Raw genomic sequence first — 22,670 nt, 5'->3', positions numbered from 1 at the left:
AATGTTAAATCATTGGCTTGAGGCCTGTTTTGAATTGCATGCACAGCTTAACCATGTGAGGAAAAAAATAGGTGGCCCTTATTTTGGAGGATTATATTTTGAGACAGAAACATGACTTCAGCCTTTCAGACAACCATCAAAGGAATACAGTGAAGTACAGAGAAGGAAGATGTGTAATAGAATAAGATCTGGAAATCTAAAATTATGGAATTTCAGACATTTAGTCCATAACACAGATTACAAGCATCATATTTTTAAGCAAGAGGGAGATGCGGTATGGTATCTATAGCCCCAACACTCAGAGCTGAATTATTTCTCGGGGAGACCCACTCGTATGACTCAGCTATGAACTGCTAATAGCAGACCTTCAGCAGAGCGAGGGAAGGGAGAAGTTTAAAATTATGGCAAGTAAAAGAATAAAATAAATGTGAGACAGCTACACTTACACTTTATCTTTACAGTGTGGAGCAACCAAGTATGCTCCCCCTTTTGAAGTCAGATTAATTCAGAAAACTGAATGTGAGAAAGGATTTGCGGTGAGGTTATTTAGATCCATCTGCGTCACCTCTTGGTGAGAGGATTTCAGCGCTGCTGCGGGGCGCTTGGTGCAGCAGCCTGGACGGCGAGGTGCTCCAGGTGTCCCCGGCGCGGGTGTAGGACAGGCACCAGCAGTACAACCGGTTAGGCGGCAGCAGCCCTCACGCGTGCACCTAAGAAGCGTTTTAAGGTATAAGGCGACTGGGAGCTTGCCGTGGCAGCGGGCACGCGGCCGTTGGCTTTTCTCCAGAGACTGTCTGCAAAGGTTGCTGGGGACTCGCGTCCCGGGGAGCTTGCACAGGCGTGAGCCAAGGCGGCTGAGCTAGCAAGTGCTCCTAGCACGAAAGCCTTCAGCAGGACTTTATTTTCTTTAATAATGAATTAAGCCTGCTTATATAACTGTTCTTTTTTGGGTTGATAAAGGAAACCCATAACTACGGCAGTAGATGCAAGGCCTTCTCCCCGAGAAGTGTTTTATTTCTCCTGTGTTGAGCAGGTCCCAGAGAGCAGGCACGGTAAAGCCAGACGAACCCCAAATCCTCCATCCCTGCCAAGGTCCCTTCTGCCTTGTGCTCTACTGAGCAACAACAGGGAACTGCTGTAGCTGACATTAACTTCTGTAGGGCCTGAAATACTCAGGGAACAGGCTCCCCCCTGCTCTTCCACTGAAGTGTAATACTGGGTACGCTCTGTTTCTCATAAGCTATTAATATGTTGGAGAAAAAACACACTGTTTTTTACCTGCTTTGGTAAGAAAAACATCTCAATTTCAGAAGATTTCCTGTCAGCAGATTGAATCTATAAACAAATATTACATATCTCTTTAGAGAGATAATTTTGTCAAGCACTTGCTTGCCCAGAAGTGCCTCAGGTTAATCGTTTTGTCTCTGATTACTAATTTTTCTCCAAATAATTTGACCTCCCGATAAACGAGGTGACTTTGTGCAGCGACGTTGTCTGACATGTCCTAATGAATGCACTGATGGTTTTTGTATTTGGCATTTTTAATTTTAATGAATATTTTGAGTGATAATTAACTATCCTCTATGGACAACATCCTCTTTAATCTGAATTGTGAGTCTATGCAGATAAAAGACCTCTGTAGTGCAGATTAAGAGAGTGAATTTTGACCTAAATATTTGGAAAACTGATGCATATCAACTTTAATTTGATATTCATCAAAATTCAAATTGTATAAATAATAAACTATTTATTAATTGTCCTAGTAATAATTCCTGAATTTGTGTGAAAAGAAATCAATATTTCGTGCTAATATATGCCTCTCCACATACATCAACTTAACTCTTCTGGAAGTGGTAGGAGTCTCTTACAACTCCTCAAAGGCAGAGTTTGACCGAGGCAAGAGAAGAGCAGCTGTGCTGCCTCAGAGTAGAGGTCCTCAGGCCCGTACCCCGTCCCTCCCACAGCAGATGCCTGGGGAGGACCGTAAGAACGGCATAACACGTCATGAGACATCCCCAAGACAGTCTGAGTCTGTGGCTCAGAAAGGATCTCAGCAGATTTTACAATGCAGTTATGATTTGAAGTACCTACTCTCAACAGTTGGAGTTTCTCGAGTGATTTATTTTTCATTATAATAAATGGGAAAAATGTAGTGTAAAAAAGGGACATATGATTTCACTCTGGTTGTATAAAACATTCTCTTTGCCTGGCACCAGTCACCAGAAACAGCAGCTCCAGCATAACTGATCAGAATGAAAACCACCAAGAAGTGGTGCATGCTTAAAATTAAAGTTGCCAGTTAAATTTAACTGTACCAGGCGGTGTTGCTGTTACTGCTAAAATGTCTAGGAAGGGGGACCTGCTAATTGCTGCTGTGATAAAGGATCATTCCATTAAGTCTTCACATAACTTGTGATGTTAATACAAAGCTAGAAGCAAATCGTGCAGAGCGCTGCGTGGAAGGAGCTATTACTGTCAGTGGTCCCGACGGGGTGTTTCTAGCTGAGGACTGACACAGCTGGAGCTGCAGTTGGCTCCGTCGCCGTTGCGGGAATTTGGGAGCTGTCAGCCCCTGAACTGCACACCGGACACTTTTCCACGCTTTCACAGATTTCCCCTGTGACTGGCCACTTTTGTAAATGAGTGCAGTTCTTAAGATTGAAAGCTTTCATTCTTGAATGATGCAAAGAGGTCTACTGTCTGCTTAAAGTATTGGAATAACACTGATTTTAATATCTCTATACATGACATTTTCCTGTAGTTTCTAAGCTCCCTTATCCCTTCAGTGAGTTTATAGCAGCAGCCTGCGGTTGAAGTCTGAGGAGCTGTCATAGCACCATGTTCTGCTGAGTGCAAGTCATGAATAATAGACTGCAATGTTTTTCTTTAACGAACAGAGACATGTTACATGCGAGATACCTACTACATTGGCTAGCATTTCTAATGCAACACTTAGTTGCAACAAGGATCTAAGTATTTGTATTGTGCAGCATAAAGAAAAACCTCCGTAACTTTCCATCTTCTGTGCTTTAATACGCATGAACTGACTGCGATGTGGCATCATATTGCTATTTGTAATCTGTCGGCCCAACTTATTTATACTGTAGTTACTCTTACAAAATATCCAAATACAGAAATCTCACTTTCAATACAATTAAAGTCAGTTTAGTAAATTTAAAAGCATTCATGGCACCTCTCTACGTAAATCTGGTTAATGACATTGCTTCTTTTTTTGAAGGTCATTTTTCAGGGGACAGACATGATTTCTGGCAAATTCTTCATTTTTAGGAGAAGTTTTATGCAAATAAATGTCCTGATTGCATCAGTAAAGAAAAGAATTTGTGGCTGTGTAGTGTGAGCCACCTTCCTAAGCTCGGTGCTGATCAGCTGTACGAAGGCCGTTTGTCCAAACGTGGTGCAGCTTTACTGTGGCTCTGTTAAGTCATTTGCAGTGAAACCGTAGATTTGAAAAGCAAAAAGCTATGAAGGATGCTAAGAAATTAAATACAATATAAGCTCTCTAGGATCTAGGAAAGTCTCTCGGGGTGCTGAATTAAGTCAGAGAGAGAAGGCAGCGTTCCTTTTTCTCTTTCCATTAAAATGACTGAAAATCTGGCTGCCCTCAGGAGATCGTGAGCCACTTGCCTGACTCTCCCTGAGAGAAGAAATGGGTGAAGAGTACACAAGGGAATAAAGTAAGAGGAGTCTGACCTCCATCTCAGCTCTTCACAGAAATAACGGATCGTGTGAATTGTAAACTTCTCAGTTGCAGCTAATTTCTTGTCTTCTGGAAGATGTTGGGCAGCCTGACTGTATCTAGTTTGGGGCTCTGTCCTAAGAACAGCATAGACCAGCACGGGAGAGTCCCATGAGGGGGGAACAAAACCATCAGAGGTCTAGAAAACTCGACCGAGGTGGCCTGGAGAGGAAAGCCTACAGAATGGCATGAGTCTTCACATACATAAAGGCAAAGATAGAAGAAATAAACTGTCCTTCACATTCACACTGGATTAGATGAGAAGAAATGAGCTGAAATCAAAACAGGAGATTTGGTTAAGCAGTGGGGAAGAAACTCTCTAGGAGTCATTTGAACTGCTGTTAGTAGTAACTAATGCACGTGAAGAAACCGCACAGGGAGGCTGTTGCAGCTCTGCCATCTGATGTCTTGAGCAGTCTGGGTGACTGTCCCATGGAGATGACATGGGTGCAGCCAACCAGCCTTGGGGCAGGGGAGCGTGTAGGAACTGCTAAAGGGTCTCCCGAGATCCCTGCCTCTGCTCTCCTATTGCCCCTTGAATCAGATCAGGGTGACAATACTGAGCTGTTGCAATTTTTTTCTGAGTACAAATGTTCATTGAACTGTAAGAGGTTTTTTGTTTGTTTGTTTGTTTGTTTTAGGTTTAGTATTTTCCAACTTACTATTTGTCATTTGCTAGAAATGAGGTGTTTTGTGGCTACGTTGCTAGTTTGGGAACCGGGTAGTGTAGGATCCATTCATGTACTTTGGATACATAAGCCCAGATCCTCAAAGGATGGTAGGTGTCCATTTCCCAGTGAAATCAAACAGGCAGCCACACACTAAGAATATGGCTTTTATGCCCTTATGAACAACTGCCATCCTTAGAATTAAATGTTTGTGCAAGTGCGTTGCTGTGCAAGGGCCAAGATAGCCTCCTTTCAGGTAGACCGTGTAACAGGTACAGAGGCACGAGGTTGGTTCTGCCAGATTGACCAGCTCGGGGTCAGGGAGCACACGGCTTCTGGGGCCTGCTTGAACGTATTGAGTGCGGCATTAATAACTTAGCCTCATTGCTGGCCCTGCTGGACCTGCAGCGACTCAGTGGGAATCAAGTACAGAAGCAGGATCTGTGTTTTCCCTATATACAGCACAGCTTCGCCTCTTTGCCCATAGGAAATGGGGAGCTGACCATTAAGAAGGTAAGAATAATTCATTGGGCAGCATTATCAGTTTAGACTGCAGGCTCCTTAGGTTAGAGCGCACATGATCTTTTATATGCTCGTATGGCATCTAGTGCAGGGGTGTGCAAGTCTGGTCTCTGTGCATTTCTGCAGTTCTAATACCAAATAGTCATATCGTCATTGACCATCATTGTGGTCAATACTTTGTCTTCAATAACTGTTTATGTATAAACCGACTGAGCTTTAACAGTATTATTCAGACCGCATCTAAGTAATTTTACATTAAAATCCTCACTTAGGAAGAAAAGTCCTATTTTCCTAAGATTTATATATACAGATTTTCTGCTGACATTTGATGAGAAGGCTGGTGGGTGTAAAGGTTTTGAGCCATCTTGAGTATCTGCTAGAGTGATTGACAGAGAATTTATCATCTAACAAGTTATAAACTGGAGAGGATTCTACTGATGTGTAATATATGCCTTAGACAAAGAGGAAAAGTCTTTTTAATCTTGCTTTTCAATGAGGTCATCATCCACCAAGGAACGGTGTGCTGGAAACACAACCAGCTGCAGGCTAGATATTTTTTCAAAGCTTCTAAATACAAAATTGCATGACATTATTCACTGCTAACAAAACCTCTGATAATCTTAATTATTTACTATTCTTATTAAATCTGTCTTTAGTAAAAAGCCTCCTAATTTAACCTTGCAATTTGCCCATTTCGCTTAACAAAGGCAGAATACTTTATCTTGGAAAGAATGAACACAATATGCTTTACTTTTGTGTTATTATTTCAAAAGTTTTTTTTTTTTTTTTTTTTTTTTAAACCAAATCTGCCAGCAGCTTATGCATTTGTATTTGTTTGGAAAAGAAAGTTGTGCTAACAAGAAAAATGCAAGCTAATCCTCTTAGGCTAATTGGGTGGGAAGGCTGTTAATGGCTTTCAGCTCGATCGGAGAGGTTTCATCCCTGGGAGGAACCTGATGCCATTTCCAGACCCCTGAACTCGCAGGTTCCACTGCCGAGTGCTCAGCGCTGTCTCTTCTTGCCTGCATTTTGGTCAGGAAAATGGCCTGAATACAGCAAACTCCTAAAAAGAATTGCTATATCTCTCTTCTTTTTTTGGTGAGACAACTCACTTAAGCACCCAAGTGCAGTGGATGAGCGGCTATGTAACACCACCTCCTCCTCTTCAGTTCCTTTTAACTGACTGGAACTAGCTCTTTCCAGCTAGCCAGTTGGAAGAACAGCTAATATTAATAGCCCGTAGGCTATTACTACTGCTAGCAATGCATAATTGCTATATGTTAGTAAACCACTTACGAGGAACATTTCAGTAAATACCGCTTATGGGGAACGTTTCAGTCATTAAAACCTGCAAATCTAACTTCTTTTGAGGTATAAAGCCCTAAAATGACACTGAAAGTTTAATTACTTGTATACCATGTATTTTTAGAAAGTACCAAGTTTAAGAATTTATCTTCCTTTTACATAGCCAGAATATTCATTGCTTTAAAATAACGGCATGTTAAAATGGCACTGTTTTCCCCCTTTTTTCCCCCCACCGTTCTGTTCTGTTTTTCTTCAATATGACACTATACCTTTTTGTGTGAGTGAAGGGATACACCAAAACATGGATTTTTCTAAGGACGTTTATGATAAAGAAGAGAGTTGATGGCAACAAACAGAAGTATAAAGGCATATTAAAGACATAACTCTGTAACATTAAATAAATTAGCCTTTCTCTAAATGAATCTGAGCTAGGAGGACTGTTAGAAGTTGTCCGATGAAACCACAGCCATTTTCTAAAAGATTGGAAGGAGTGGAGTACACGAATATTTGTAAGGGTGCTCTATTTTACTAATGTCTAAAGCTCCACGCACAAAGTCTCTGCTGTGCTTTCCTGTCTACACAGACGTGTGCATGCAAAGCTAACAGCTCTTAAAAGTCAGGTGTCTACTGAAGATACAAAATGTTGCTGCAATGCTTTTGGAGTCTTTTTATCTACTCTAAGGAGGGGATTTTTAAATAACTATGGTTTTCTAAAAGCAGTAAAGAAACAGCTGATTTATTTCAGTTGCACAAACCTCAGGAAAATATGTGGTTGCTGTGTTTCAGTTGGAACTGGATGCAACTGAAGGAAAGGAAGGTTTTTATTATGTATATTTAATTATGAGGTTGAATTAACTAACACTACCCTAGAGTGGTCTGATATTAACAGATTAATGGATTGCACTATGTAAGGCACAAAGTATTTAAATGATAATTTAGTGGCAAGGTCACAATTTTTGAAGAAAAGCATATATGGACACGAAGAACTACAGGAACTGCATTGCTGTCATGCTGGGATGTTATTAAAACACAGTTTGGCTTGGTGGCCAAATGTCATTTGTATTCCTGTGAAAGAGAATCTCACAGAAAAGAGACTATGAATTTCTACAGATTTCTTCTTCTTACTGTGAAGACCTTTTTTCCCCCCAAGATCTTTTTCTTTTTTCTTACCCTGTGAAATTTGGAATTTATGCATCTTTCTCAGAACTGTAAATCTCTCACTTTTGAAGAAGTTCCCAAATCCTGTCTCACCTTCTGCCCACGTCCCCACATCGCTACCACTGTATAGATCTGACGGCGTAATGGTTCTTCTAGGAAGTCACCGTGCAGGAGGAACAGTTCCCCCCGCGCACGCTCCAGCCAAAAGAAGCTTCAGCTGGCGGTTGTACAGCAGTCCTGGCTCCACAGTCCACCTCTAGCACTGTTCAGTCCGCTTCAAAATATTACAACTGTGGCCACAGAGGAAGATTTCCATATACTAATAACCACTTTAGATGAGAGATTTTTTTTAAAAACACTAAAAAAGCAGTTAAAAATAATGTCTTCTTTAGGGGCCAAATGATGAAATTTAGCTTCAGTGGTTTTCCAGTGAACAACCTTTAGGTATGCTAGAACATGGAGATATGTAGAAGAAAATTTAATTTTGTTGGCTTTTTTTTATTCAACAAATTTAAATGGACAAGAAATACTGTGTTAGAATACTAAGGGCTTGGGGAAGTTGCAACAGAGAGTATTTTCACATGTGGAAATTGAGGGGGCCAGATCCTGTTAGGCTGCGTTTCTGCAGACAGCCCTTCTGACCTCGGCAGGTTTCCACACTCGAGTACAGCTGCCTCCAAGTCCTTTGCCTGTTTTGTCCTGTTTTATTTTCAACCAGGGGCTTCCCACAGTTTCTGTATTAAACCTGGGTTGTGTTTAAGACTGCACTTCAGATAAGTCCACAGGGTAAGGTTTGAATACTAATAGGAGCTATCAGAAGCGTTGTAGCTAAACTGGCCATGAAGAGCTTCCAGTGTATGGTGTGGATTAGCAGCGGTGGTAGAACAAGGTTATGGACATAATTTGGGTCTGTGCCTGAGCCTCTGTAGAAGCTGGGGCTAGATGATGGTAGATGACTATACCTACACCATGATGCTCTGAAAATGTTAAAACTCTCAGAAGAAACTGAATTTAGGAAGTCATGGACAGGTGGGACTCAGCCAGGCGTCTACGCTCTCCCCTCTATTCCCCTCCCTGCCCACCTGCTTGGGGTCACAAGGAGTTCATAATGCGATGCTCCTGAATGAAAACATAAAATAAAGCTCCCTACAGTATAGTTACTTCCTGGAAATTAATGTTCTGTTATGTGCACAGTGATCTGTGATGGCTTTGTGCTAAGTCAGTGTGGGAACCGACCTTGCTATTGAGATAAAATATTACCAAGGAAATTGGAAAAGATGAGCATGAAAAGCATACAAACTAGCGGGAGACGGAAAGGCTGCCGACTTCTGCGTTGCCTCCGTAGTCAGCACGGAGGGGCTCTGTAAAGCGTTTGGGAGGTTCCCGCAATCCGTTCCACGACGGCCTAAAACTTCGACCAGAGCGCTGAACGATTGCAGGTTGTCTCACAGTGGCCAAAATGCGTTTTAGTTGAATTGGGAGATAATCTTTATAGAAGATAAGAGATTAAAAAATACATACACTTATTGCGGAATAAATTATAAAATTGAAGCCAGTGGAGTATTTTGTACAGATAAAACGTGGGGAATATTTTTTCAATATTTAAAAATCTCTTGGATCAGGATAATTGCAGAGCAAACGCAGGGATACTTCATAGTCTCCTTGCCTTAATTTTGGAGACTCAGCTCATTCTGTTGAATGAGTTCTCCTCCCTCCATCCTCCCCCCAGCCTTGGTGAATCTGGTTTATCAGTGAGGTTACCATTTTGCTATGCTTTTAGTCGTACAGCAGTTCAGGCTTATTCCCTTTTAGTCAGTTCACAATACTGCAAAACAGATCATGTTTTGCTCAACACAGCATACAAATTTGGTCCTAAAAATCTTTACTCGAGCAACAATAAGGATGTGGCACTGCAGACCGATTATTCCTCTTAGTTGAATTGTGGAATTAAACCCTGAACAATGATTGAACCAAATCAACAAAAATGATAGCTAAATATGTGATTATGCATATTTTCATTACTTCAGCAGAAAATAGCTAATCTTTTTAATTATGAAATCTACATTTGGTTGGGCTATATATTCAAGGAGAACAGAGCTCTGCTCTATCATGCCATTTTTGCATTGCTGGAGGATTTTACACTGTCTTTGATATAGCTTTGCAGCTGTTCTATTTTTAATTTCTGTTGGTGGATTGCAATTATAGAGGACTTTTAGAAGGCAATTTACAAGGCAATTAGCTCATTTTAAAGGCTTATTAAATTACACTAAGGGCAAATATTATATATATATCACAAAAAGAAAAGCAAAAACACAGTTCAGAATGCATGTTCTTTTAAAAATACAAAAATAATTTAAAGTCCATGTTAGAAGCTACTTATATCTGCTGAAGAGTATGAAAGGAAGGTCTGTTGTGCAGGCAGTCTGTGCTATGGAAAAATAATTGTAAAGATTTGGCATTTCTGTGAGAGGTGATGAAACATTTCAAATATACTGAAGGATCAGGCTGATGTCATTTAAGAGGAACAAAAGACATCGCATTGCAAACTACCTGTTCCTCCTCCTTGGTTTGGGGAGAGGAGGAGGAGGGAAGCAGTAGATAGCACTAGTCCACACACACTTCTCATTCCTTTGATTGGGTTTGCAAACACATCTTTTCAGTGAAGCAGAACAGGTTCTGGGTCCCCCCCCCCCACACAAATGCAGTTGAATGGCTAAATGCCCCTGTTGCAGGAGTGTTGCTGGCATTACCCTTCCCGAGCATTTTGCTCTGGCGAGGGCAAAGCGGGCCGAGGGATCCCGGCTTGTTTCAGGCCCCGGAGCCAGCCGCGCTGCTCTGCCGCAGGTGCAGCCCTGGAGCAGGCCAGGCACTGTCTGAAATACCCTGCCCTCGTTTTGACCACACATTTGTTCAGACACAGAAAAGGAAGCAGAGAAGAACAGGGTTCAGGTTATCACTTTTGCCTCTATGGTGATAGTGTCAAGTTGTCACATTGTTCAGGTGAAATTTCTGTTTCATGACAGCAGTGTTTAGTCCCAGTTAGTCTGCAAACAGGGATCCACAGCGGCTGTTCATGAAAGACCACGCACTGCAAGCGGTCTGAACAGAACAGCTCTTATTTTAAATCACATTTCCTTTTTTAAAGCCAAAGGAAAATGCTGAATTTGAGCTCTGCTAAGGGCTTTGTCTCCTAGCCAGGGCAATGGAAGTTGGTATTTTAATTCTGCTCCACCACTTTTTGGGCAAGTCATCTGAATCCTCCAAGACCCAGGTTATGGCTCTAGGAGATGTAATAGTAATGCACAGCTGACGGTAATTCACAGAGGTAGTATTAGGTTTAATTACTGTCCCTAGAGCATCTCCAGATCCCAAAGGGAAGGTGCTGGTAATAAAGACAAAACACTGCTTGTAAACTCCAACATAATAGCAACAGCTGTGCAGAGCAAGCTTCCTTGCAGTAGCTGCAGTGCTGTACAGGTGACAGCAATCTGCTTGCTGACAAACTCACTTCTGTTATAGCAAGGCAGCAGTGGGGGACGGTATGGTCTTTGCTCCATGTGGGGAGCTCTGCCTGTGGGTAGGGGGGTGTATTTTTGAAACCCCAGACAGATAGCTGGGATTTCTAGTATACTGCAGCTGCTGTAGCTTTAAGCAGTATTTCTGCAAGCCTGTGACTGAAATAATCCTAATATATAGAAAAATGCATTTGCTACCTCGGTTCTTTTAATTTAACAGCTAATGGCAGAGTGGAAAATGAGTAAAGCAAATAAGCATAATAGTGAGTAATAATGGGTATATATGATTTGCTTTCTTGTTTGCCTCTTCAGTGATTTTATTTTCAAATTAATATCTTTTATGACTGCCTCAGGTTCACCATGGCTACAGTTATGAGTCTGACTAGTGACTGATAAGAGCATGTTTTCCTGCAGTAGCTACATGTGAAGACCCCAGTGGCTACTCTTGAGAAGAGCTGGCTTATCACATGGTTTTGATTTTAATGTCATCTGGTTTTAGCTGCTGCTCATTTTAGCTCATATTCCCTTTCATTTAAAAACAAAACACAACAAAAAAAATCTAACTATGCTTTGTATGCAGACATCTACTACTATTTCTAAATTCTATGTATGTATGATGTTAAAGCATATTAAAATAATAATATTTAAATAAATTGAAGCTTTGGAACAGTAAATACCACCAAATTTATAGTTGCCTTCAGCTGTTTTTCCTCCTGGACTACCAGGCTTTGAACAAAGCTGAATGCCAGCGGTGTAAAATGTTTTATAGTCTTTGATTTTATGGTTATGTATGTACATTGATTGAGGGTGGAGAGTTAATGTTAGGAGGAATATCATAAATCTGGAACTTAGCCTTTTACTGCTTTATTTCACAAGTATAACTAACTTTTGTTGGTATAGCTTCTTTACTCATAACTTCTTGCTTTTTACTTTTGTCCCCGATGAGAACAGGGACCGGGAAGCACAGGGACGAGTGCTACCGGGGAGGGCTGCCGTCGCCAGCAAGAGCGGGCGCTTGTTGAGCGCCCGGCCTCGGGGCGCCCAAGGCGACACGGCCCCTGCTCGCCGCAGGGGAGTACCCGCGCGGGGCTTGGCTGCGTGCGTAGGTGCCGGCCGAGGGGGTCAAGCGCTTTCTCTCCTTGGGACCTGAGGGAGTCCCAGCCTTACAGCTGCCTAACTGGAGGAGAGGAGGAACTGCAGAGAAGAGGCTGGGAAAAAATTATCCAGAGAAGTCTAGTTGCAGTGCTGATCTTGTAACAGATTTTTTGACAGAGTGCCAAAGTTTTCCAAGGCACTCAAGGAAAAGAAACAGTAACATTAAAATAGGGTATTTTTGAATGGAATTTCCCCGGGTAAAGGAACAGGCATTTCTAAAACCCAAGAGGCTTCTGCTTGCTGCAAACAGTGGAGCTTTAACATGTCTCTTATTAGAGGCTTACTGGATTTTTATTTTAAATGAAGAAAAGCATTGAAAAAGCTAAATAGCAAGTTGCTATTAATTCTACCTACATTTTGTTTGCAACTTTATTTTTAGACCACTACTGAGAAGGTGTCAAGTATGTGAGAACAGAAATATCTTAATATAAGTAAATAGGGGAAAATAAGGGCTCTTTTATAACTTGTCTAGTGGCTGCTGTTAGCCCTCTCATTCCTTTTATGGATGGGGGAGAAATCACCCTTGAAAGGTACCAAGAGAAAGGACTACTTAGGATATTTAGCAAGACCCAGCAGAAACTGGAAATTCACATCCAGGTAAACTTTACATTTCCTGGAAATGTCCTGAATTCTCAACAGCATAAACAGAACACTTCGGATTTATTCATATACACTCCCTCATTATTGAAGTTTATTGTCTAAATGGCTTCTGACTATCTTCATCTGGGCTTTCTGCAGCAAGTCATCTAGTCACTTTAAAAATCCTTTATCAAGTGCCTTCTTCAAGCATAACTCAGATAGAAACCTGCTCACCGTAAATTCAGCATGCTCTGCAGTCACTCTGAGTTTGCCCGTTTTTCCTTGAATGATGTTAATAACACTTTCATACTGTACAATAGCTACACAAGGCTGAGTTAGTGTAGCTTACATACAGGCTTGCCGTATTTCTAAAGAGTATTTTAATAAAACATTTAGAAGACTTTCTCAGAGAGGATGCACAGCCTATACCACAAAAGGCAGAAGTAGCATTCCCAAGACTCCCAGAATTGCCACACACAGATCCTGGAGAAGCAGCCATTTGGGGGTAGACTGGACTTATTTAACATACATTAAGCATCCTGCATACATCTGGCTATATTTGCATGTAGTTATTGCACAAGATGACCTAACATATCCTGGGCATAAAAGTAACAGTTCTACTTCTGTCCTAATAAAACACAAACTTCTGTCTTAGGTCTTTTCCAACCCTGATATAATGGGTTGTCATTTATTCTGGTTTTTTGCTTCTTTTTAACCCAAAGGCATTAGAAAGAAGAGATAACAGGCCTGGCATAGCTAATAATTTGTGTCAAGCTGTGCAGCCTTACTCGGAGAAACACTTCTCACGCTTAAGTTTGGGATGCCACTCAGAATGAAGACTGGCACAACATGGCCCTAATTTAGTTACAGCTTGGTGGTTCTCCAATTTTAGGATGCATTCTTTTTGTTTCCATATACACTGCTAGATATGGGCTTGCTTTATGTCCTGGAGACAAAAAGATGTCCTCTCTTGCTATATGTTCTGTCTTTTTCTTCTGTTAGAGACACTGCGTGCATAGAGATCAGCACCCACAGGCTTCATGAGTAAGACAGGTGGATCGGGGTTCCTGGGGGAATACAGACCCCATTTATACTTGTTTTTAGAAGAGCTGGCAGGATTATCTTGCACTTGGTTTTAATGGCCATTGGTTCTGTAGCTCTGCATGAGAATTTCAAGGTCTGTAGAATCAGATCTACTGAAAAAGGAGGATGAAGTTAGTGCAGTCTGGCCTTGGGGAGTCCAACGGCTGCAGAACCGAGGAAATCGCTGCAAGCCACTCTTCTGTTATTTGCTCATGAAAAATTCTAGTTCCCACTGTAGGATTGGTCACAGCTCATTTTGGCTGACTTAGCAGATGCAAGTCTATTAAGTCTTACAGAATGAAAGCCTACTGAGAAGTACCGTTAGCCCAATATTAAAATTGTTCTGAAGAAATTGAAATTAGATGTTTTATCCCCACTTTGATTTGTCTGCTTACACTAGTTCTATGAATCTTTTTTCCAATCAAGTACTGGAATCACAAATTTTCTAATGCAGTTTTGTTGAAAGATACTATTATGTAAGTTAAAGTTGAACTGAATAACTTTATAAATATAGGACTTCTAAATGTGAGGTTATATATCCATGTTGAAAGCCTTTTACAGCATTTTTTTTTATTAATTAGCAGTGAATAGGGCTAATATATGGAAGAGTTTAAGTCACCTGTGCTTTAAAAACACTACTCAGCAGCAGAGAAGCAAACCCAGAGCCCCTGCTTTCCATAACCTGGTCTACTGTGTTCCACTAGCCCCCAGAGGAGACCGTCATAAAAGGCAGAGTTATTTCTTTTTAGAAAAAGTATGCAGTTTTAATAGCAACTGGGTTATACTAGATATGGAGGGAAAATAGGCACTGATTTAAGGAAGCAAAACTTGCATGGGAAGTTTGTCAACGAAGGCTGAAGGAGATGAAAAGACTATTTGATGTGTGGGAGAAAGGAGACTGGAAGTAGATGAAGCAGCACAGAAGAGAGGCCTTTTACAATAAAGTAAGAATATCAGAGCAAGACCATTAGAACTCTGAGGTTCACTTACAAGTTACAAAAGCAGGGCTGAAAAGATCATTTAGCTGTAGGGAAGCACGCAGCAGTACAGCATGTTTGCTACCAAAAGACCTGAACAAAACTCCCAAGCCCCGCAGTCCCCTGACACCTCCATAAGCATGTTGGCCGGGGGGGGGGCAACCAAAACAAAAAGAAACCCGTCAGATAAGAGTGCTTTTCACCTGCCCTTAGAAGGCTGTTCAGTCGGAGTCCCATATCTATGTAAAACAGTTCTTTAAACACAGCCAGGAATGTTGCAGTGAGTGTTTTACTTTATTGCCATGTTTACAATTGTATACCATTTCCCATTTTTAATGCTAATTTAATTGGTCTCTCTGTAGGAAGGAAGTAGAGAAGGTGTCTTTCTATAGGGGTAAGATGATGTGCAAGCAGTAACAGTTTTGTAAAAACCTCTCTGCAGCTGTCTGGGATTAGGTGCAAGGAATCCTCGTAACCAGCCCCGATTGGAATAAACTCCCGCTGTAAAGCAGTGACTGCCTTTTGCAGAGCAGCAGGGATTGGTTTCCCTACGCATACTCTTATTTACAACCCCAGAGCAATGCCGTGCATGTTTTCTGGAGATTCACTTCCTTTTCTCCCCAGCATTTTGAACTGGGGCAGGGAAATTAAGGAAAATAAAAGCATTGGCAAAAGCCAAACATTTTTGAATAGAGAGCCCTATGCAACTTGCCCAACCCTGACAGCACAGGTGGAGCTCCATAGTGATGCACTAACAAAGTTTTCATCAAAAGTTGGAAAATGTATTTGGGAGTGATACAGAAATCTGACTTAAGTCACTGGAATAGGGGATTCGAGATGCAGGAGCAGGAGGTGCCTTACACCCAGCACAGCAAAAGACCTGCTGACCCCGCTGAAGCCCACATTGACAAAGTGCCTCTGGATCCAGCAGACACTATCATCACTACTCTTATCTTTACCTCTGCAGAGGATATTGGAGTAGTGCTAGACAGAAATCCAGCATTTTCTCCAATTTCAAGAGCAATTTCAGTAACTGATAAGTAAATATTAGCTACATAACCTGTAACACCATGAATTTCTTTAGAAAATTAGAGCAAGTATTAATCCCCGCAGCTGCCAATTCAGAAGACTTCTGCACTGCAGACTGAGCAGGAGAATGCCTGATACAAATTGGTATCTGTTCTGGTTTTTGAAAAATGTCAGTAAGTTATTGCCAGCTCCCTGATGGGGAACAGCACCTTGCTGTGTGCCATGAGACAACAGGGGAAAAAACAGAATGATTTTAAGAGATTCATGTTGCACTAAACCTGAAGCATCTTTCTAAGAAACTCAAGAGATAGTTTGAAAAGGAGGAAGAACACCATGCTATTTTGGCTGTTCTTATGTTTGAATTAAAATAGTACAGCTGATGGTTTCCTTGACAAAACCTGTGTGTGCTAACTCAAGCAGCAATTCTCACAGGCTTGGGTTTGAAAACTGTTTAGTATTTAACCATGTCAGTACAGTTGGAACTGTGGAATGTAACTTGTGGAAGTTACATTTCTTGTGGTTGAAAATAGTCGAATTGGTGCAAATTCAGTCTGCAGTTCAGAAGCTGAGAACAACAAGTTCTGCTCTTTTATGCGACAAGTACTTAGCTTCTTAAAAATCAGCGCCTGACTCTGAAGTTGGCCAAGGTAAGGAGGCCAACTAAAGCGGACTGCTGCTTATGGATTGCATTGCTTCTTCAGTTTTATAGCATTAAGATCAGCCTTGCCTCTTATTGAGAGGGGCGAGATCTGACTAATTTACCTCCATGCTGTTTTCAGTCATGACCCAGGACAGGCTAAGTTAGGTAGAAAACCAATTTCTGATAGGCAGTTCCCGTGTCTGTCTAGCATGCCAGTGCCAGACATGCCAGAGCGGGAGCCCTTTCCCTGCTCCTGGTTATCACCCAGGTGCTAGGCAGCTTCCAGGCTGCCGGCAGGTATGTGCCGCTCATCCCGCGTGCTCCCTCCGCGGCGTGGATCTGCGCTTCGGCACGCGCCCGCCGGCTTTGGCACTGCCTGGTTGGTAGGTTGGTGGCCTAACGCCAAAGTCGGATCCTTAGAGGACTTTAGGTAGGAAAAATGCTGTTACGCTGGCTGGCAAGGGTTCTCATCTCCGCCTGCTCTGTGAAGAGCTCACTCACGAGACCAAGCGCACGCCCTGTGCTTGCCCTTCAGATGCTTTGCATTTCTTCAGCTAGAGGAAGCCATGGTGTACGGTCACAGGCGTGCAGAGCCCATTGCCTCACCCCGTAACCCTGCATAAGCATTAGTTGCCATCACCAGCGTTTCTGGCAGCTAGGAGAGACTGAGGACACAGCTGATGAGTTCTGCTCATGACTAGAAATAACTTCATCCATTAAGGCAGATGAGGAGTGTCTGTGGTTCTTTCCTGCATCAAAAATCTTCCATAGCACTTTGTCTTAACTTGCATTTTACACATGTTTTTAATCATGTGCTTTCCTGTTCCTGACCTGTTCATACAACTTGCAGAGTCGTCTTGCTTGCAAGCAGTTTTTGCAGCCCATGTAGAGCTTTGCAGTGTCCTGACTAGATTGCTACTTTAATCCAGGTCAAAATTGGTTTTCCTTATATTGCAATCACAGTATAGAAACACTGTTAGTTTGCAGAAAATAAAACTAAATCAGAAGCAACCCTGGTGGACAGACAAGCAGGTGGTCTGAGTTGCTTGTGATTGGCTCCAGAGTAAAAACTAGTGGCTAGTTTATGCAAGGGGCTAAGGGGAAGCACACTGGTCACATTGGGAGTCTTGCGAGTGTCCTAGCTTTGCTCATAGTTACAAGGATCAGGTAATCCCTGGGAGAGTTTTACCTCCTCTTTTCACTCTGATTTTTTGCATATAAGCTTCATTTCAGATATATTGTTCTCTTTAAAGCTTTCTGTTTCAAGAACAACGCTGAGTGCGAGGTACTGATAACTAAAAAAAGCACCATTTATTGGGTTTCTTTCATGTTTCCTCCTGTAACTAAGGTGCATCTCTGTTATTGCGACCCAGAAGCTGGGATACACCCCTGTTTCAGGGAGCGCTTACATTTGCTGCATGGTTCCCTTGCCATCAGCCAGAGACCTGTGGGAATCCCAGCTCTGTCACAAGCGGGAGAGCATGGCGCTTGGGTGGTTTTTGTGATACCAGAAATTCTAGAGAGCTGTGAGGCTTCAGATCATAATGGCAGGATATTTTTGATGATAATTCCATAATGCATAAGAAATTCATCTCTGTTCAGCTCTTTTTTTTGACACTGGTCTTCCTGCTCTGTGTGCACCCTCACACATGATCTGTGAAACTTGTTATGTCAAAACAATCATGCTGCTGGCCGAGATGCATGTCTTACACATCTAAAAGGGCCTAACCCCAGGTGCAGCGCGCTTCGCAAGTGTGGCTCTGCGCAAGGGGCTCGCTGGTCCGACTCCAAGGGGCAGGTACCACCTCAGCTCGGTTCGGTTCGCCTCGCTTCGGTCGCTGCATGCGTCCGGGGCTGGTCATAGGATGTAATGCAGAACATGCATGCTGAAGGCATGTTGTTTCCCATATCCAGCTTGCATAAACACAGCAGATCACAGTTGTCAAGCTTGTCTAGAATCATGTTTTCTTCGTCTTGAAGATACTTGATACAGCTTATATAACTGTGTTAAAACTGAGTATTTGGACAAATTATGTAATTTAAAACAGTAAAGTATTTGGTGGGAAGAATTAATGACCTTTTATTGTAAGTGCATCTTTTTTTCCTCCTGGAATGTAGGTTACATTGTTTGAAAGCAATGTTTGGTTTAACACTGGGAGATTTAATGGCTTCCAACTAGTGAGAGATAGTAAAAAAACCTGGATTGCTCATGAATTTTTATATAAAACTTTTGTTTACAGCAGTGTATTATCCTTATTTACTGCTGTATGTGACTGCCAAGTTAATAGACATTCTTTCCCTTTAGCCTTGGTAAGAGCAGGTCAGACTCTAAATGTATGTTTATAATATACACTGAAGAACTGCCTAAGCTGAAAATTGAAAGGAGCTGGTGTTTATTGCATGGGGATCAAAGTATGAGTCCTTGCTGGCAAGAAAAAATGGAAAACTAATTTCAACGTTCAGGGTCAATTTTCTGTCAAATTGACAGAAGAGATCCTACGCTGGAATATGTTAAGCGCAAGTGTAGCAATGTCTCTATCTGTTCCTTTCAGTGTGCAAGTTCTTACTTTGATTCCATGGTTCCATAACAGGAACATTAAAAAGTCTCTATGAACCTGTTTAAATATCTACAAATATTTCTTTTTATACTCCCCCCACCGAATCAGTGTGTTTCCCATTAAAATCAGTGATCTCTGCCAATGACCTTTTCCTGAATGTGTGTTTTTCGTCTCCCCTACAGTAATTGCTTAGAAATGGTTGTCACATAAGGAGCTGGCTATGGCAAACCGGAAGCGTCAGAGCACCGCCGCCACCATGCTGGAGCACAGGGCGCGAGCTTGCCCTACCGCTTCTCACAGCGGGGAGCCTGAAAACAAGGAGAGCGACCTTCCTATTGAGGATTATGCAGCAAAGGAGGCAGAGCTCACAGCCCTGGGACAAGGAAGTCCTACTCCTGTGCACCACGAGTGCAATGATCATAGTGGAGATGGTGACTCCAGCTCTGACTATGTGAATAACACCTCTGAGGAGGAGGACTATGATGAAGGCTTGCCAGAAGAGGAGGAGGGTATCACATATTACATTAGATACTGTCCAGAGGATGACAGTTACCTGGAAGGAATGGACTGCAATGGGGAAGAGTATGCTCCCCATGAAGAGCACCACGTTGAAACAGATGAATGTCAGGAAGCTGTAGAAGAAGAATGGGCCGAAAGTAAAATCCAGCACCAAGATGAAAACGAGGTGACAGACAGGCAAGAGTGGCAGGAAGGTCAAGATAATGGTGTTCAGATTTTGGAGGACGAAGTGTCTTCCTTGGAGATTCAAGACCAAGAAGAAAACATACAATACTGTCAAAGTGAAGGTGGCTATCCGGACTATTACCCAGCAGAGGCTAATGGAAATTCACAGGGAATATCACCATACCACTCTAGAAAAGAGGATGCAGAGCTGGAAGACCAGGAAGAGGACATTGACCAGATTGTAGCAGAAATCAAAATGAGTATGAGCATGAGCAGCATTAATAGCACAGCTGAAATGAGTCCAGAGCACACTGGGACTGAGAGCTTGCCACATGACTATAAGGAGACTTGTCCCAAAGGAGAAGCCGTTCACAGTGCTAACAGGCACGAGGGGAGACCAAAATCACTGAATATCCCATCTGCCTCGAAGCACAGTGGCGATGTGCCTAGAGGCTTTAAAACGAAGTCGAGAACCCCCGAGGACAGACAGAAGTGGCCGCAGGAGCAGGTACGAGGTTCTGTTCATGCAGACTGACAGAGGCACTATGCAAGTGTTACGTTGGTTACCTATTTCCAATAGAAACCCAGAGCAACACTTTTTTGTCTATGCTGCATTCTACAGCTACATAATTGAATTGTATTTTTAGAAGAAAGTGTGCTGAATGTAGTCAAGTTGGGTAAAGGACTAGGAAAGAGGGTTTGCATAGCAGTCAGACACCTAAGCGAATTATTGGCAAGTTCTGCAAACAAGGTATTCCAGATACTGAGGCAAAGCTGGTTTATTTGCACTGTTTTTCCATTCTGTAACTGTTCTGCAGTGACACACTAGAAATGAATTCAAAGTTGAGGATGAGCACCGAGATAGTTCAGGAAATTTATTTCCTGTAAGGGCTCCCCTTCCATTGCCTTAGTGGCTGATTACCTTTAATGCCTTTTATATGCAATAGAACGCATACCAAGGCTCGGGGCTGTGCGTACTGAAAGCAACTGCAGGAGGTGCCTGCACATTACTGTTTTTGTCCTAGATTGGCATATCTTGACCTTGACAGCCACTAACAGTATTTGGTACAGCTAAAACAACAACAAAATCATTTGACAAGTGTAGACGGGAGCCTCCCAGCTGCCCTGCTGCATAATATCAGTGAAAGCTAAAATGACAGTTCTGCCTGGGTGGGAAAACATTATTCTGTGCTCAAACATTTTTGGTTTTGCATCATCTCACTATGCTAAAAAGAACATCTGATAATAAGTTACATTGAAAACTGTGAAGACTACCTTAAGTACAATGCAAGAAAACAAGCTTTGGTAAACTTCAGTTTCAAGATTTTACTTTCATTGTAAATATGATGAAAGAATAAACTGTTTCCACTGACACTTGAAAACATTAGGACTTGTCTGCTCTTAATCAGCAATTTGGGTTATATTAATCAAATTTAAAGCAAAGATACAATTTTAGAATGTTCAAGAGCAAATGTGAAATGGGTGCATTTTATTGTTAAAGTCTTTAAAAACCTAAGGAGAAAGACTCTAGGCTAATGCTAGGGCAGTAATATCTTATTTAAATGATCTCTTCGCATTCATTTGTTAGACATAGTCTGAAAGTTTAATTTGAGAAAAAGTCTAAGGATCCTCTATAGGAGTATTGGGATTCGAGAGAACAAGGACTGCATGCAAAGTGGTGTATATATTACTTTTCAGTGTGTACAATTACTGCAAACTAGAAAGGCAAAGCACAGAAAGAGGGGAAAAAATACAAGCTTTACTTGTACCAAGAATGCTGCTAAGCAGTTTTATCACAAGACTGGTGTAGATGCTAATTTAAGCCTTGCACGATATTTTCCTGTTCTGCTGAGTGCCAGCTAGAGGAATCTGGGACTTAAGCTCAAGCTTTTCCAGAGGAGCAGAAGTGCTCAGGTTGAAGGTGCCTGCTTCTTTAGAGACATCTAATTCTATTTGCTTTAAGGTCAGAGATTGAAGTTTTGATTTTGCATTGCTGACCATGTATAAGCAAAGTCTAATTATTCTTAAGTAACATGAAGGTAAATAGTAGTTATTTTTATAATGACTAGAGATATGCCTAGGAGGTAAAGTGTATAGCGTGTATTTAGATGGTAGACAATTATCATAGCATGAATTATTTTTTGTCTTTGAAGTGATTTATAAAACTTGAGGTATAAATTTCCTGTTTCTGCTTCCTTGAAGCTATCACTAAAAATAAATAAATTTGAGTACCCCATGGCTGATACCTTAGATAAATTACTGTAAGTGATTCTATTAAAACCTGACATTAAGATGTCTAGATTCCTCTGAAAAACAATACAAGGAAAACCTTAATGTTTAAGTATATGGTGATGAAACAGGTCAACTTTTATTATAATCATGAACAAAAAAGCTTATTAAGGTGGGGGAGGGATAGCAGCACAAATTTCAGATCCTTACAGGAAATTTTAAATATCCATTTTAAGTTCTATTTTCAAAATTATAATTGGAACCAACCGTAGCTGTTGCTGTGTTTGGCACCTGTCTGCCAGCAGAACTGTGTTAGCTTGCATGAATTAGGGGTGGTGATCTTGTCTGGTTTTGATAGTTATTAGTTACTGGCCAGGAACAGAAGAACCTGGCTGGGATTTTCCCAGGCAGCAGAGAACCAGCTTCCTGGTGCGGCACTTCCACCGCTGCTCCCGGGAATGCTGCTGCTCCCGAGTTCTGGGAGCGCTTGAATGAGAAAGCTAGGTAGTGAATTTTTCTGTGCTTGAGTAAGAAAGTGTTATTTTTCCTGGATGATTGCTGATAGAGTTCAAAATAAGCTTTTGTTTCGACATCTTTTTATACTCTTTCGAAGCGTATTTAGCAGGGGTTGAGCTGAGTTGCATCGTACCTGTACTACTCTCGCCAGCCTGCCGACAAGCAGGACCTCTAACGCCAGGAGACCGATACGAGTGCCGCTGGTCTGGAAACCTGCCAAGGGACTAGGTACTGCTGAGCTGCCTGCGGGAGCTCTAAGTGCTTTTTCTAGTCGGTCTTGGGCCAATGCTTTAAT

The 22,670-nt window shown here is 41.8% G+C and overlaps 1 protein-coding gene across 5 annotated transcripts in view; it reads left to right on the top strand.

Moving 5' to 3' along the window:
• The window catches only part of APBA2 (amyloid beta precursor protein binding family A member 2), a 112,422-nt gene that overhangs the window by 46,456 nt on the left and 43,296 nt on the right, over positions 1-22,670 (top strand). For all 5 annotated transcript variants that reach the window (XM_064517484.1, XM_064517486.1, XM_064517485.1 and 2 more), the window contains exon 2: positions 19,129-20,138. In XM_064517484.1, the coding sequence (XP_064373554.1) occupies positions 19,167-20,138 (972 nt within the window). In that variant the 5' untranslated portion in view covers positions 19,129-19,166. The remainder of the gene's footprint in view (positions 1-19,128; positions 20,139-22,670) is intronic.

This window comes from Dromaius novaehollandiae, chromosome 10 (assembly GCF_036370855.1).
Source record: "Dromaius novaehollandiae isolate bDroNov1 chromosome 10, bDroNov1.hap1, whole genome shotgun sequence".
Taxonomy (NCBI): domain Eukaryota; kingdom Metazoa; phylum Chordata; class Aves; order Casuariiformes; family Dromaiidae; genus Dromaius; species Dromaius novaehollandiae.
Note: the sequence above shows the minus strand (reverse complement) of the source record. Positions and strands in the feature narration are given on the sequence as shown.